Genomic DNA, 18,486 nt, shown 5'->3' with positions numbered 1-18,486 from the left:
AACTCACTAAGCTACTCTCCTCCTTCTAAAGAAGAGCTGGTCTGCTGGACGGAGAAAGAAGCTCTGACACTGAACATTGTCATGAAAGAAGAGGAGGGGGATATTACAGTAAAAGGAGAGGAAGAAGCTTTCAGAATGAAAGAGGAGGAAGAGGAGGCTATCAGTATCACATTGGAAGAAGAGAAAGAACATTTTAGAGTGGAAGAAGAGGTAGACGCTTTCAGAATGAAAAAGGAGGAAGAGGAGGCCATAACATTGAAAGAAGAAGAGAAGGAACATTTTAGAGTGAAAGAGGAAGAGGGGATAGAAGTTTTCAGAATGAAAAAGGAGGAAGAGGAGGCCATAATATTGAAAGAAGAAGAGAAGGAACATTTTAGAGTGAAAGAGGAAGAGGGGATAGAAGTTTTCAGAATGAAAAATGAGGAAGAGGAGGCCATAACATTGAAAGAAGAAGAGAAGGAACATTTTAGAGTGAAAGAGGATGAGGGGATAGAAGTTTTCAGAATGAAAAATGATGAAGAGGAGGCCATATCATTGAAAGAAGAAGAGAAGGATGTTACAGTGAAAGAAGAGAAAGAACATTTTAGAGTGAAAGAGGAAGAGGGGATAGAGGCTGTCATAGTGGAAGAAGAGGAGGTAGAAGCTTTCAGAATGGGAGAGGAGGCTATCACCTCGAAAGAAGAGGAGGATGTAACATTGAACAAAGAAGAGGAGGATGTTTTGGGAGATGAAGGAGAGGATGAGGAGACTGAAGATCTGATTAACACCAGTGAGTACTGTCTTAAAAACACAGCCAGAAACTCTGTAGTTGTTGAACTAATGTGTGGTGTTAAAGCCAAAGGGGCATTTGCACTGAAATGTGCTCCTCACCAGAACCCCAAATATAAGTTGTAAAACTCTGTTGGGTGTAAACAATGCAAATATAAACAAACACTGTATTTAACTCAAAACGTGTTTAAAACAATCATTTTGATCTCATGGTCGGTCCTTGCATCCACAGCTCTGTCTATGAATTAGAGCTGTTCCATTTGTTCAGACCCTCCGCTACTCTCCCCTATCTGTTCATTAGGACAGTGGAGACTGAATTAGAGTTGTTCCATTCCTTCAAGCCCTCCGCTACTCTCCCCTATCTGTTCATTAGGACAGTGGAGACTGAATTAGAGTTGTTCCATTCCTTCAAGCCCTCCGCTACTCTCCCCTATCTGTTCATTAGGACAGTGGAGATATACAACATTTAATTACCAATAAGGGGTATGATATTTATGGCTCTACCTTTCTCACTCATTATTATTCATGATCCATTCATGATTATCCCCCCCAAAATTATTTTATTTAACCAGGCAAGTCAGTTAACTTTTACTTGGTCACAATCCCGGATCCGGGAGCACCCTGATCAGTAAAAAAGCTGACTTAGCATAGCCTAGCATAGCGCCACAAGTAAATACTAGCATCTAAATATCATGAAATCACAAGTCCAAGACACCAGATGAAAGATACACATCTTGTGAATCCAGCCATCATTTCTGATTTTTCAGAAATTTCAGATCCTGAGGTCTGTCTCGCGTCATGACGAACATTGAAAAGACTGCATCCCCGGTTCCAAGAGCTTTTATACGGCCTCAGATCTACCTAGACACCCCATTCCAATTCTCACTGTATCTTTCATTTGCTGTCCAACCTGTATTTTTTAGTCAAGTTTATGATTAGTTACTGATTAGATTAGGTGCCTCTCCCAAGATTTCTCCCGACATTTTGTTTGCATTTTGGCTACTATTCATATTGTATAACCACGATTTGTGCCGCTAAATATGCACATTTTCGAACAAACTCTATATGTATTGTGTAATATGATGTTATAGGACTGTCATCTGAAGAAGTTTGAGAAGGTTAGTGAAAAAATTAATATCTTTTGCTGGTTTATTCGTTATCGCTTTTGTTGGCTTGAATCAATGCTGTTGTGTGGTTGGCTATTGTAGTAAGCTAATATAATGCTATATTGTGTTTTCGCTGTAAAACACTTAAAAAATCTGAAATATTGGCTGGATTCACAAGATCTTTGTCTTTCATTTGCTGTACGCTGTGTATTTTTCATAAATGTTTTATGATGAGTATTTAGGTAATTCACGTTGGTCTCTGTAGTTATTCTAGTTGCTTTGGTGAGAGTTGTGATGGTGGCTGCAATGTAAAACTATGATTTATACCTGAAATATGCACATTTTTCTAACAAAACATATGCTATACAATAAATATGTTATCAGACTGTCATCTGATGAAGTTGTTTCTTGGTTAGTGACTATTTATATCTTTATTTGGTCGAAATTGTGATAGCTATCTATGCAGGAAAAAAATGGTGGAGAAAAAAAAGTTGTGTCTTTTGCTATCGTGGTTAGCTAATAGAAATACATATTGTGTCTTCCCTGTAAAACATTTTAAAAATCAGAAATGATGGCTGGATTCACAAGATGTGTATCTTTCATCTGGTGTCTTGGACTTGTGATTTAATGATATTTAGATGCTAGTATTTACTTGTGACGCTATGCTAGGCTATGCTAGTCAGCTTTTTTACTGATGGGGGTGCTCCCGGATCCGGGATTGTGATGAAGTAGAAGTTAACGTGACGTGACCTCGACCCCCCTTCATCACTAATCCATGGCTCTCTCCCCTTATCAATGCCTGACCTCGACCCCCCTTCATCACTAATCCATGGCTCTCTCCCCTTATCAATGCCTGACCTCGACCCCCCCTTCATCACTAATCCATGGCTCTCTCCCTTTATCAATGCCTGACCTCGACCCCCCCTTCATCACTAATCCATGGCTCTCTCCCCTTATCAATGCCTGACCTGACCTCGACCCCCCCTTCATCACTAATCCATGGCTCTCTCCCTTATCAATGCCTGCCCTGACCTCAACCCCCCCGTCATCACTAATCCATGGCTCTCTCCCCTTATCAATGCCTGACCTCGACCCCCCCTTCATCACTAATCCATGGCTCTCTCCCCTTATCAATGCCTGACCTCAACCCCCCCGTCATCACTAATCCATGGCTCTCTCCCCTTATCAATGCCTGACCTCGACCCCCCTTCATCACTAATCCATGGCTCTCTCCCCTTATCAATGCCTGACCTCAACCCCCCTTCATCACTAATCCATGGCTTTCTCCCTTTATCAATGCCTGACCTCGACCCCCCCTTCATCACTAATCCATGGCTCTCTCCCCTTATCAATGCTAGACCTGACCTCAACCCCCCTTCATCACTAATCCATGGCTCTCTCCTCTTATCAATGCCTGACCTCAACCCCCCTTCATCACTAATCCATGGCTCTCTCCCCTTATCAATGCCTGACCTGACCTCGACCCCCCCCTTCATCACTAATCCATGGCTCTCTCCTCTTATCAATGCCTGACCTCAACCCCCCTTCATCACTAATCCATGGCTCTCTCCCCTTATCAATGCCTGCCCTGACCTCAACCCCCCTTCATCACTAATCCATGGCTCTCTCCCCTTATCAATGCCTGCCCTGACCTCGACCCCTCTTCATCACTAATCCATGGCTCTCTCCCCTTATCAATGCCTGACCTGACCTCGACCCCCCTTCATCACTAATCCATGGCTCTCTCCCCTTATCAATGCCTGACCTCAACCCCCCTTCATCACTAATCCATGGCTCTCTCCCCTTATCAATGCCTGACCTCGACCCCCCGTCATCACTAATCCATGGCTCTCTCCCCTTATCAATGCCTGACCTCGACCCCCCTTCATCACTAATCCATGGCTCTCTCCCCTTATCAATGCCTGACCTCAACCCCCCTTCATCACTAATCCATGGCTCTCTCCCCTTATCAATGCCTGACCTGACCTCGACCCCCCCTTCATCACTAATCCATGGCTCTCTCCCCTTATCAATGCCTGACCTGACCTCGACCCCCCGTCATCACTAATCCATGGCTCTCTCCCCTTATCAATGCCTGACCTGACCTCAACCCCCCTTCATCACTAATCCATGGCTCTCTCCCCTTATCAATGCCTGACCTGACCTCGACCCCCCCTTCATCACTAATCCATGGCTCTCTCCCCTTATCAATGCCTGCCCTGACCTCAACCCCCCTTCATCACTAATCCATGGCTCTCTCCCCTTATCAATGCCTGACCTCGACCCCCCTTCATCACTAATCCATGGCTCTCTCCCCTTATCAATGCCTGACCTGACCTCGACCCCCCTTCATCACTAATCCATGGCTCTCTCCCCTTATCAATGCCTGACCTCAACCCCCCTTCATCACTAATCCATGGCTCTCTCCCCTTATCAATGCCTGACCTGACCTCGACCCCCCTTCATCACTAATCCATGGCTCTCTCCCCTTATCAATGCCTGACCTCGACCCCCCTTCATCACTAATCCATGGCTCTCTCCCCTTATCAATGCCTGACCTCAACCCCCCTTCATCACTAATCCATGGCTCTCTCCCCTTATCAATGCCTGACCTCAACCCCCCTTCATCACTAATCCATGGCTCTCTCCCCTTATCAATGCCTGACCTCGACCCCCCTTCATCACTAATCCATGGCTCTCTCCACTTATCAATGCCTGACCTCAACCCCCCTTCATCACTAATCCATGGCTCTCTCCACTTATCAATGCCTGACCTCAACCCCCCTTCATCACTAATCCATGGCTCTCTCCCCTTATCAATGCCTGACCTGACCTCGACCCCCCTTCATCACTAATCCATGGCTCTCTCCCCTTATCAATGCCTGACCTCAACCCCCCTTCATCACTAATCCATGGCTCTCTCCCCTTATCAATGCCTGCCCTGACCTCGACCCCCCTTCATCACTAATCCATGGCTCTCTCCCCTTATCAATGCCTGCCCTGACCTCGACCCCCCCTTCATCACTAATCCATGGCTCTCTCCCCTTATCAATGCCTGCCCTGACCTCAACCCCCCTTCATCACTAATCCATGGCTCTCTCCCCTTATCAATGCCTGACCTGACCTCGACCCCCCCTTCATCACTAATCCATGGCTCTCTCCCCTTATCAATGCCTGACCTCAACCCCCCCGTCATCACTAATCCATGGATCTCCCCTTTATCAATGCCTGACCTCAACCCCCCCGTCATCACTAATCCATGGCTCTCTCCCCTTATCAATGCCTGCCACATGTGATCGCTTTCAATAGGATCCCTGATATAATGTAAACGTTATACATTACCCCTCATTATCTCCCTCATGTTCATGAATAAGTATATTTCATATTCTCAGAACCCAACACCGTTCATTTATATTGGGTACAACATCCTCTGAAACACAACCAAAACAAACTGAAAATGCATCCAACACGTTTGTAGAGTCACAGGCTTGATGTAGTTATTACGTTCTAGGAATATGGGACCAAATACTTTAATACACGTATACAGTGGGGCAAAAAAGTATTTAGTCAGCCACCAATTGTGCAAGTTCTCCCACATCACTGCTCTAGAGGAGATCTGCATGGAGGAATGGGCCAAAATACCAGCAACAGTGTGTGAAAACCTTGTGAAGACTTACAGAAAACGTTTGACCTCTGTCATTGCCAACAAAGGGTATATAACAAAGTATTGAGATAAACTTTTGTTATTGACCAAATACTTATTTTCCACCATAATTTGCAAATAAATTCATAAAAAATCCTACAATGTGATTTTCTGGATTTCTTTTTCTCATTTTGTCTGTCATAGTTGAAGTGTACCTATGATGAAAATTACAGGCCTCTCTCATCTTTTTAAGTGGGAGAACTTGCACAATTGGTGGCTGACTAAATACTTTTTTGCCCCACTGTAAGTGAATTTGTCCAAATACTTATGACGCATTCAAATGGGGGGACTAGATACATGAAGTGATTTTATTTCTAAATGGTAGAACAGATACCCTGAAAATACCCTCAAATAAAAGGTGACATTCTGTTCCTTTGTCTCATATGAAACATTTGATCTCAAATCTAAAATGCTGGAGTACAGAGTCACATTAAACTGTTATCTTCCCTGTCCAGATAAATACGTAGGGGAGTACAGAGTCACATTAAACTGTTATCTACCCTGTCCAGATGAATACGTAGGGGGGTACAGAGTCACATTAAACTGTTATCTTCCCTGTCTGAGTAAATACGTAGGGGGGTACAGAGCCATATTAAACTGTTATCTTCCCTGTCCAGATAAATACGTAGGGGAGTACAGAGTCACATTAAACTGTTATCTTCCCTGTCCAGATAAATACGTAGGGGAGTACAGAGTCACATTAAACTGTTATCTACCCTGTCTGAGTAAATACGTAGGGGAGTACAGAGTCACATTAAACTGTTATCTTCCCTGTCCAGATGAATACGTAGGGGAGTACAGAGTCACATTAAACTGTTATCTACCCTGTCCAGATAAATACGTAGGGGAGTACAGAGTCACATTAAACTGTTATCTTCCCTGTCCAGATAAATACGTAGGGGAGTACAGAGTCACATTAAACTGTTATCTACCCTGTCCAGATGAATACGTAGGGGAGTACAGAGCGACATTAAACTGTTATCTACCCTGTCTGAGTAAATACGTAGGGGAATACAGAGTCACATTAAACTGTTATCTTCCCTGTCCAGATGAATACGTAGGGGGATACAGAGTCACATTAAACTGTTATCTTCCCTGTCCAGATAAATACGTAGGGGAATACAGAGTCACATTAAACTGTTATCTTCCCTGTCCAGATAAATACGTAGGGGTGTACATAGCCACATTAAACTGTTATCTTCCCTGTCCAGATAAATACGTAGGGGAGTACAGAGCCACATTAAACTGTTATCTACCCTGTTCAGATAAATACGTAGGGGAGTTCAGAGCCACATCAAACTGTTATCTTCCCTGTCCAGATAAATACGTAGGGGAGTACAGAGTCACATTAAACTGTTATCTTCCCTGTCCAGATAAATACGTAGGGGAATACAGAGTCACATTAAACTGTTATCTTCCCTGTCTGAGTAAATACGTAGGGGAGTACAGAGCCACATTAAACTGTTATCTTCCCTGTCTGAGTAAATACGTAGGGGAGTACAGAGTCACATTAAACTGTTATCTTCCCTGTCCAGATGAATACGTAGGGGGTACAGAGTCACATTAAACTGTTATCTTCCCTGTCCAGATAAATACGTAGGGGAATACAGAGTCACATTAAACTGTTATCTTCCCTGTCTGAGTAAATACGTAGGGGAGTACAGAGTCACATTAAACTGTTATCTTCCCTGTCCAGATAAATACGTAGGAGAGTACAGAGTCACATTAAACTGTTATCTTCCCTGTCCAGATAAATACGTAGGGGAATACAGAGTCACATTAAACTGTTATCTTCCCTGTCTGAGTAAATACGTAGGGGAGTACAGAGCCACATTAAACTGTTATCTTCCCTGTCTGAGTAAATACGTAGGGGGGTACAGAGTCACATTAAACTGTTATCTTCCCTGTCCAGATGAATACGTAGGGGAGTACAGAGTCACATTAAACTGTTATCTTCCCTGTCCAGATAAATACGTAGGGGAGTACAGAGTCACATTAAACTGTTATCTTCCCTGTCTGAGTAAATACGTAGGGGAGTACAGAGTCACATTAAACTGTTATCTTCCCTGTCCAGATAAATACGTAGGGGAGTACAGAGTCACATTAAACTGTTATCTTCCCTGTCCAGATAAATACGTAGGGGAGTACAGAGTCACATTAAACTGTTATCTTCCCTGTCTGAGTAAATACGTAGGGGGGTACAGAGTCACATTAAACTGTTATCTTCCCTGTCTGAGTAAATACGTAGGGGAATACAGAGTCACATTAAACTGTTATCTTCCCTGTCCAGATAAATACGTAGGGGAGTACAGAGTCACATTAAACTGTTATCTTCCCTGTCCAGATAAATACGTAGGGGAGTACAGAGTCACATTAAACTGTTATCTTCCCTGTCTGAGTAAATACGTAGGGGGGTACAGAGTCACATTAAACTGTTATCTTCCCTGTCTGAGTAAATACGTAGGGGAATACAGAGTCACATTAAACTGTTATCTTCCCTGTCTGAGTAAATACGTAGGGGTATACAGAGCCACATTAAACTGTTATCTTCCCTGTCCAGATGAATACGTAGGGGAGTACAGAGTCACATTAAACTGTTATCTTCCCTGTCTGAGTAAATACGTAGGGGAGTACAGAGTCACATTAAACTGTTATCTTCCCTGTCCAGATAAATACGTAGGGGAATACAGAGTCACATTAAACTGTTATCTTCCCTGTCCAGATAAATACGTAGGGGAGTACAGAGCCACATTAAACTGTTATCTTCCCTGTCCAGATAAATACGTAGGGGAGTACAGTCACATTAAACTGTTATCTTCCCTGTCCAGATGAATACGTAGGGGAGTACAGAGCCACATTAAACTGTTATCTTCCCTGTCTGAGTAAATACGTAGGGGAGTACAGAGACACATTAAACTGTTATCTTCCCTGTCCAGATGAATACGTAGGGGGGTACAGAGTCACATTAAACTGTTATCTTCCCTGTCCAGATAAATACGTAGGGGAATACAGAGTCACATTAAACTGTTATCTTCCCTGTCTGAGTAAATACGTAGGGGAGTACAGAGTCACATTAAACTGTTATCTTCCCTGTCTGAGTAAATACGTAGGGGAGTATATATAGTTTATTTAAGCAATAAGGCCCGTATACCACAGGTATGACAACCTGATCTACATGAATGCAGCTTCCACTTCATTGAAGCCGTTAGATGCAGTTCATCACAGCGCTCTTTGTTTCATCGGGTGAAAGGTTGTGCACTCCACTGCTCTATCAGGAAGTAGGATGACCTCTGACCTCACGTAGGTCGAAACACACTGAATTTTATTCACTTATAAAACCCTATTGCAAAAACTCCCATATTACCTGACCTCTTTACTAACCTGTAGGAGTTACCCTACCCAATCACAGGGATGGAACACTCCCATATTACCTGACCTCTTTACTAACCTGTAGGAGTTACCCTACCCAATCACAGGGATGGAACACTCCCATATTACCTGACATCTTTACTAACCTGTAGGAGTTACCCTACCCAATCACAGGGATGGAACACTCCCATATTACCTGACCTTTTTACTAACCTGTAGGAGGTACCCTACCCAATCACAGGGATGGAACACTCCCATATTACCTGACCTCTTTACTAACCTGTAGGAGTTACCCTACCCAATCACAGGGATGGAACACTCCCATATTACCTGACCTCTTTACTAACCTGTAGGAGTTACCCTACCCAATCACAGGGATGGAACACTCCCATATTACCAGACCTCTTTACTAACCTGTAGGAGTTACCCTACCCAATCACAGGGATGGAACACTCCCATATTACCTGACCTCTTTACTAACCTGTAGGAGTTACCCTACCCAATCACAGGGATGGAACACTCCCATATTACCTGACCTCTTTACTAACCTGTAGGAGTTACCCTACCCAATCACAGGGAAGGAGCACTCCCATATTAACTGACCTCTTTACTAACCTGTAGGAGTTACCCTACCCAATCACAGGGATGGAACACTCCCATATTACCTGACCTCTTTACTAACCTGTAGGAGTTACCCTACCCAATCACAGGGATGGAACACTCCCATATTACCTGACCTCTTTACTAACCTGTAGGAGTTACCTACCCAATCACAGGGATGGAACACTCCCATATTACCTGACCTTTTTACTAACCTGTAGGAGGTACCCTACCCAATCACAGGGATGGAACACTCCCATATTAACTGACCTCTTTACTAACCTGTAGGAGTTACCCTACCCAATCACAGGGATGGAACACTCCCATATTACCTGACCTCTTTACTAACCTGTAGGAGTTACCCTACCCAATCACAGGGATGGAACACTCCCATATTACCTGACCTCTTTACTAACCTGTAGGAGTTACCCTACCCAATCACAGGGATGGAACACTCCCATATTACCTGACCTCTTTACTAACCTGTAGGAGTTACCCTACCCAATCACAAGGATGGAACACTCCCATATTACCTGACCTTTTTACTAACCTGTAGGAGTTACCCTACCCAATCACAGGGATGGAACACTCCCATATTACCTGACCTCTTTACTAACCTGTAGGAGTTACCCTACCCAATCACAGGGATGGAACACTCCCATATTACCTGACCTCTTTACTAACCTGTAGGAGTTACCCTACCCAATCACAGGGATGGAACACTCCCATATTACCTGCCCTCTTTACTAACCTGTAGGAGTTACCCTACCCAATCACAGGGATGGAACACTCCCATATTACCTGACCTCTTTACTAACCTGTAGGAATTACCCTACCCAATCACAAGGATGGAACACTCCCAAATTACCTGACCTCTTTACTAACCTGTAGGAGTTACCCTACCCAATCACAGGGATGGAACACTCCCATATTACCTGACCTCTTTACTAACCTGTAGGAGTTACCCTACCCAATCACAGGGATGGAACACTCCCATATTACCTGACCTCTTTACTAACCTGTAGGAGTTACCCTACCCAATCACAGGGATGGAACACTCCCATATTACCTGACCTCTTTACTAACCTGTAGGAGTTACCCTACCCAATCACAGGGATGGAACACTCCCATATTACCTGACCTCTTTACTAACCTGTAGGAGTTACCTACCCAATCACAGGGATGGAACACTCCCATATTACCTGACCTCTTTACTAACCTGTAGGAGTTACCCTACCCAATCACAAGGATGGAACACTCCCATATTACCTGACCTCTTTACTAACCTGTAGGAGTTACCCTACCCAATCACAGGGATGGAACACTCCCATATTACCTGACCTCTTTACTAACCTGTAGGAGTTACCCTACCCAATCACAGGGATGGAACACTCCCATATTACCTGACCTTTTTACTAACCTGTAGGAGTTACCCTACCCAATCACAGGGATGGAACACTCCCATATTACCTGACCTCTTTACTAACCTGTAGGAGTTACCCTACCCAATCACAGGGATGGAACACTCCCATATTACCTGACCTCTTTACTAACCTGTAGGAGTTACCCTACCCAATCACAGGGAAGGAACACTCCCATATTACCTGACCTCTTTACTAACCTGTAGGAGTTACCCTACCCAATCACAGGGATGGAACACTCCCATATTACCTGACCTCTTTACTAACCTGTAGGAGTTACCCTACCCAATCACAGGCATGGAACACTCCCATATTACCTGACCTCTTTACTAACCTGTAGGAGTTACCCTACCCAATCACAGGGATGGAAAAACAGCTGAGTCGTTCCATGTCATTTCAGCAACATTATGTTGTTGACATTTAATTTGATCTGAGAAATGAAGCTAATTGGTTGCACCCAAATTGGCCCTTTTGATTCATAATATTCAATAAATATAGTGTATATATATATAATATAGTATCCAACATCCGATTGGGATCAAACTTCTTCCAACACTTGAGTAAGACATGAGGAATCCAATAAAATGGTCAAAAGCTTCCCATGGACCCCCCACCGACCAGGAATGGTCTTAACTAATCCAGATCCCTTCTTTGAAGGGAATAAACCACACGCCATTTCCTGGACACAGATTAAGCCTAACATTTACATTTTACATTTAAGTCATTTAGCAGACGCTCTTATCCAGAGCGACTTACAAATTGGAAAGTTCATACATATTCATCCTGGTCCCCCCGTGGGAATTGAACCCTGGTCCCCCCGTGGGAATTGAACCCACAACCCTGGCGTTGCAAGCGCCATGCTCTACCAACTGAGCCACACGGGACCAAGAGAAGGACTGAATTGCTTTCATGGAGGACTGAATCGGAGGACAATATATTTTCATCGTGAGAAAAAAGCTATTGGTTTTCTACCCAAAGTTGGAAAGAAATTGTTATCATCCATTTAATAAACACATCAGCAAAATTGATTTTTAAAAAACTGTGTGGCAATAGCAGGAACAGCGGCATCTAGAGGGCAAAACTGGGTACTTTCACACTTATTTATGGGGGGAAATGCAAGCGACTTCTAAATGATCTGGAGAGAAAAAACACCACCAAATTCACTGTGACTACATTGTATTAATGATATATTAATAATGAATAATTAACACTCCAAGCCACAGCTACAACTTGTCAAACATAGAGAAGGGATACTGTATACTGGCCATTGGCTTTTACTGTATTCAATGGAGTGGGAGGAGCTATCTGGTGGTTGAACTCATTTCTTTACTTAATGGAGTGGGAGGAGCTATCTGGTGGATCAACTCATTTCTTTACTTAATGGAGTGGGAGGAGCTATCTGGTGGTTCAACTCATTTCTTTACTTAATGGAGTGGGAGGAGCTATCTGGTGGATCAACTCATTCTTTACTTAATGGAGTAGGAGGAGCTATCTGGTGGTTGAACTCATTTCTTTACTTAATGGAGTGGGAGGAGCTATCTGGTGGTTCAACTCATTTCTTTACTTAATGGAGTGGGAGGAGCTATCTGGTGGTTGAACTCATTTCTTTACTTAATGGAGTAGGAGGAGCTATCTGGTGGTTGAACTCATTTCTTTACTTAATGGAGTGGGAGGAGCTATCTGGTGGATCAACTCATTTCTTTACTTAATGGAGTGGGAGGACCTATCTGGTGGATCAACTCATTTCTTTACAACAGAAAATAGAATTATGGGGTTTCCCTCAACAGTTGCAATGAGATTGGTAAAGTATAACTTGTGTGCAGTGTTCAGTGCCTCTTTGTATGCAGTCTGGTGATACGCCAGGGCCTGGGGATGCAGTTAGCTTTGTTTTCCTCAAGCTATTCTCCAGTTTGCTCCCAGACGCTTTCATAGAACGTAGATCACTGTTAAACGAGGCTGCAGAGCGTTTGTTTGACTGAATTAATATGACATCGCCTTAAATGCAGGCAGATATGTAGCAGATGGAAAGTATGTTTTAAATGAAATAAAATGCACTTTTCTCTCAACTGCGTTACCAACTCCAGTCAGCAGATGGCGATGAGCGTCTTTCAGGTGATGCTGCCAGTGTGACGTATAATCTAGTGGACGGGACGTTTCTTCAACAACAACAGCTAGTCGGTCACCTCGGTAGCTTGCTCGTCAACATAGCCGAAACATTGAAGCTCTTTAGACTGTGTATATGTGCCTCTGTGTTTTAAACACATTTTTGTTGTATAGCTATTTACCATATTTAATGTTATATTTATATTGTTACTCAGCTAGCTGGCTTGATAAGTTAGCCTAGCACTAGGTTAGTGGCTAATACTAGCTAGCTAACATCCCCGACTAAGCTACTCCCCTGCTAAAGAAGAGCAGGTCTGCTGGACGGAGAAAGAGGGTCTGGGGCTGAACATTGTCGTGAAGAAGAGAATGAAAAGGAGGATATCACAGTAACAAAATAAGTAGAGGGCGAGGCTGTTACCGTGAAAGAAGAGGAAGGAGTTCAAAGTGAAAGAGGAGGAGGAAGAGTAGGTAGATCTGATTACCACCAGTGAGTACTATCTGAATAACAGAAACCTCTAATGGACGAAATGGCACTTTAACCTTTCTGGCGTAGGCGTTCCGCTAGCGACCCACCTCGACAACATCCTGGGAAATTGCAGAGCGCCAAATTCAAAATACATAAAGAGTCATAATAAACATTCATAAAAAATACAAGTGTTATACATTGGTTTAAAGATTAACTTCTTGTTAATCCAGTCGCTTTGTCAGATTTCAAAAAGGCTTTACGGCGTAAACATACCATGCGATTATCTGAGGACAGCGCCCCGCTTACAAAAGCATGAAAAACATTTTCCAACCAAACCGATGCATCACGAAAGTCAGAAATAGCGATGAAATAAATCGCTTACCTTTGAAGATCTTCATCTTTTTGCAATCCCAAAGGTCTCAGTTACACAATGAATGGTCGTTTTGTTTGATAAAGTTCTTCTTTTTATCCCAAAAATGTCTGTTTATTTGGCGCGTTTGATTCAGAAATACACCGGTTCCAACTCGCCCAACATGCCTACAAAGGATCTAATAAGTTACATGTTAACTTGGTCCAAACATTTCAAACAATGTTTCTAATCCAACCTCAGGTACCCTAAAATGTAAATAATCAATCAAATTTAAGACGGAATAAACTGTTTCCAATACCGGTGAAAAACGAAACGGAGTGCGCTCTCATTCACGCGCACCAAAAGACTAGAGTCCACCTGAATGACACTTGGAAAGAATACGACTACTTCTTCATTTTTCAAAAAGACAACATCGAACAATTGCTAAAGACTGTTGACATCTAGTGGAAGCCATAGGAACTGCAATCTGGGTCCTAATAATTTGGCTTCCCATAGAAAAGCATTGGAAAAAACAATGACCTCAAAAAAAGATTTCCTGAATGGATTGTCCTCGGGGTTTCGCCTGCCAAATCAGTTCTGTTATACTCACAGACATTATTTTAACAGTTTTAGAAACTTTTCTATCCAATACTACCATGCATATGCATATCCTAGCTTCTGGGCCTGAGTAACAGGCAGTTTACTTTGGGCACCTCAGTCATCCAAACCCCCTATCCCTAAAGAAGTTTTAACCTGTCAGGAGAAGTAGCGGAGCAGGCCCTATTTGTCGGGAGACGGCAGGGGGGGAAACCATTCAATAAAATGACATGCCCTCCTAAAAGTAGGTAACGTCAGTCCTGTAGGTGAAATTAAGATTGTAACAATGACAGTCCATTATTTATATATATATATATATATACAGTGGGGCAAAAAAGTATTTAGTCAGCCACCAATTGTGCAAGTTCTCCCACGTAAAAAGATGAGAGAGGCCTGTAATTTTCATCATAGGTACACTTCAACTATGACAGACAAAATTAGAAAAAAAATCCAGAAAATCACATTGTAGGATTTTTAATGAATTTATTTGCAAATTATGGTGGAAAATAAGTATTTGGTCAATAACAAAAGTTTATCTCAATTATACACTGCTCAAAAAAATAAAGGGAACACTAAAATAACACATCCTAGATCTGAATGAATGAAATATTCTTATTAAATACTTTTTTCTTTACATAGTTGAATGTGCTGACAACAAAATCACACAAAAAATATCAATGGAAATCAAATGTATCAACCCATGGAGGTCTGGATTTGGAGTCACACTCAAAATGAAAGTGGAAAACCACACTACAGGCTGATCCAACTTTGATGTAATGTCCTTAAAACAAGTCAAAATGAGGCTCAGTAGTGCGTGTGGCCTCCACGTGCCTGTATGACCTCCCTACAACGCCTGGGCATGCTCCTGATGAGGTGGCGGATGGTCTCCTGAGGGATCTCCTCCCAGACCTGGACTAAAGCATCCGCCAACTCCTGGACAGTCTGTGGTGCAACATGGCGTTGGTGGATGGAGCGAGACATGATGTCCCAGATGTGCTCAATTGGATTCAGGTCTGGGGAACGGGCGGGCCAGTCCATTCCATCAATGCCTTCCTCTTGCAGGAACTGCTGACACACTCCAGCCACATGAGGTCTAGCATTGTCTTGCATTAGGAGGAACCCAGGGCCAACCGCACCAGCATATGGTCTCACAAGGGGTCTGAGGATCTCATCTCGGTACCTAATGGCAGTCAGGCTACCTCTGGCGAGCACATGGAGGGCTGTGCGGCCCCCCAAAGAAATGCCACCCCACACCATGACTGACCCACCGCCAAACCGGTCATGCTGGAGGATGTTGCAGGCAGCAGAACGTTCTCCACGACGTCTCCAGACTCTGTCACGTCTGTCACATGTGCTCAGTGTGAACCTGCTTTCATCTGTGAAGAGCAGAGGGCGCCAGTGGCGAATTTGCCAATCTTGGTGTTCTCTGGCAAATGCCAAACGTCCTGCACAGTGTTGGGCTGTAAGCACAACCCCCACCTGTGGACGTCGGGCCCTCATACCACCCTCATGGAGTCTGTTTCTGACCGTTTGAGCAGACACATGCACATTGTGGCCTGCTGGAGGTCATTTTGCAGGGCTCTGGCAGTGCACCTCCTTGCACAAAGGCGGAGGTAGCGGTCCTGCTGCTGAGTTGTGGAGGAGGCCGTAGGAGGGCAACGTCTCCTGATGTACTGGCCTGTCTCCTGGTAGCGCCTCCATGCTCTGGACACTACGCTGACAGACACAGCAAACCTTTTTGCCACAGCTCGCATTGATGTGCCATCCTGGATGAACTGCACTACCTGAGCCACTTGTGTGGGTTGTAGACTCCGTCTCATGCTACCACTAGAGTGAAAGCACCGCCAGCATTCAAAAGTGACCAAAACATCAGCCAGGAAGCATAGGAACTGAGAAGTGGTCTGTGGTCACCACCTGCAGAACCACTCCTTTATTGGGGGTGTCTTGCTAATTGCCTATAATTTCCACCTGTTGTCTATTCCATTTGCACAACAGCATGTGAAATGTATTGTCAATCAGTGTTGCTTCCTAAGTGGACAGTTTGATTTCACAGAAGTGTGATTGACTTGGAGTTACATTGTGTTGTTTAAGTGTTCCCTTTATTTTTTTGAGCAGTGTATATAGATCATTATTTAGACTTGAGGGAAAATCAAGGACTGAAGGGGGGCATGAATAAAAAAATGGCAGAGTAATACTTTAAATTCATGATGTGATTGGGGGACTAAACCTGATAGTATAACAATAGTAGTAATAATAATAATGATGTATTTTATACAACACTTTTCATTACAAAGACAATCTCAGACTAAAAACTGTCAAAACTAACAAAACACATGTAGCGATCTGGCAGGTCTTGGTGATGGTCTACCACAGCTTCAGATGATAAGGTGTTGTTCAGCCAGGCAGTTCAGAAAGGCTGGGCAGTAGTTTAAAAGGAGGGGGCAGCGATGTCACAGAGGGGAGCAGCGATGTCACAGAGGGGAGCAGCGTCAGTCAGTTACTCAGACCGGAGCTCTTCACCAGGCTCCTCCTCTAACATGGAGCCAGTTTTATCATGTAGAAGTTTTATTCAGGTCTCTATTAAGTATTTAACTAAATAATCTGTTTGTCTTTGGCAGGAGAGGGACCAGACTCTCACTCTGACAGCGGAAAGAGTCCTTCAGGGGGACCAGACCCAGTGACACCCAAACCAGCGAGACAACACCACTGCTCCCAATGTGAAAAGAGATTTTCCCTATCATGGGCCCTAAAACGGCATGAGAGGACACACACAGGAGAAAGGCCTTTCCAATGTTCCCAGTGTGGAAAGAGTTTTACTTTGTTAGGAAACCTGAGGGAGCATAAGAGAATACACTCGGGAGAGAAACCGTACAACTGTTCCCAGTGTGGAAAGTGTTTCGCCTGGTCAGGGAGCCTAAAGCAGCATGAGAGGATACACACAGGGGAAAAGCCTTTCCAATGTTCCCAGTGTGGAAAGCATTTTGCCCGCTTAAGGAGTCTGGAGGAGCATGAGAGGATACACACAGGGGAAAAGCCTTTCCAATGTTCCCAGTGTGGAAAGCGTTTTACCCAGTTAGGGACCCTAAAAGAGCATGAGACAACACACGCACAAGAAAAGCTCTACCAATGCTCCCAGTGTGGAAAGAGTTTTATCAATTTAAGACATCTGAATAAGCACGCAAGAATACATACACAGAAGGAGAAGACTTACCACTGCTCTCAGTGTGGAAAGACATTTTCCCAGTCAGAGGACCTGAAATCACATGAGAGAATAGAGAGGCTGTGTTCTGACTTATGTTTTTGACCTGAGAATTTAGGTTTTTGTTCATGCCAAATGAAATCATATAGTTTATATGAAATCATTAACAAACTAGACCTACTTTTGTTTTAGTTTTCATCTGGAGATGATAAATAATATACAATGTTCCAGTGGCGTGCCGTGGGCCTGGGGCCTGGGCCTTCAGTGAGGTCCTACACAGTCCCACCCGAATTAATCCACCTCTTATTACCATCATTATGATGCCATGGCTCTAGACACTGTACATTTAGACAGAAACGCAGTATAACCAGGCGTTGCGTCACCTTGAAATTGACATTTTTATTCAGAGAATTGCAGGGGAAGAGTACAATACAGTACAGTTCAACTAATAGGCAAGAACACAATCAATGAGTCTTTTCAATATTTCCCTATTTTTCTTCACCTTTTCATTGTGCAGCTCCGTTGCCCTGCGCGCTTGTTCGTTGAGCTGTAGATCCACTCGGGTGTCCCCAAAAGTTTTCAAAAGCACCATTGCTTGTAAGGAGCCTGTGAGCCATTGATAGCGCTCGTAGTTGGAACTTTGAAAGTGGCGAACGAACCCCTTTCCCGCCTGTGACAGGCTTTGTAGCGTCGGCGTCAGGTGACCTCTCCTTACAATGTCTAACTTTTCTAGAAAAGTTCGTCTTGAGAATGGCGTTATAATTATATCCTCGACCAAATCGATATCTTCTCCTCCTTCCGCCAT

General features: G+C 43.6%; 1 protein-coding gene across 3 annotated transcripts; it reads left to right on the top strand.

Annotated features, from left to right (window-relative positions):
* Positions 1-75: 75 nt before the first annotated feature.
* On the top strand, positions 76-17,980 carry LOC120040576 (gastrula zinc finger protein XlCGF7.1-like). Of its 3 annotated transcripts, none has more exons than XM_038985670.1 (3): positions 76-246; positions 664-769; positions 17,101-17,980. In XM_038985670.1, the coding sequence occupies exons 1-3, from the start codon at positions 82-84 to the stop codon at positions 17,784-17,786; spliced, it is 957 nt and encodes a 318-aa protein (XP_038841598.1). In that variant the 5' UTR covers positions 76-81; the 3' UTR covers positions 17,787-17,980. The 3 variants fall into 3 exon arrangements, with proteins under 3 accessions (XP_038841598.1, XP_038841596.1, XP_038841597.1); XM_038985668.1 differs by having other exon boundaries at positions 116-177; positions 424-769; XM_038985669.1 differs by lacking the exon at positions 76-246 and having other exon boundaries at positions 364-769.
* Positions 17,981-18,486: the final 506 nt, after the last annotated feature.

This window comes from Salvelinus namaycush, unplaced genomic scaffold (assembly GCF_016432855.1).
Source record: "Salvelinus namaycush isolate Seneca unplaced genomic scaffold, SaNama_1.0 Scaffold364, whole genome shotgun sequence".
NCBI classification, from domain to species: domain Eukaryota; kingdom Metazoa; phylum Chordata; class Actinopteri; order Salmoniformes; family Salmonidae; genus Salvelinus; species Salvelinus namaycush.
This window is presented reverse-complemented; position numbering and strand designations above follow the sequence as displayed.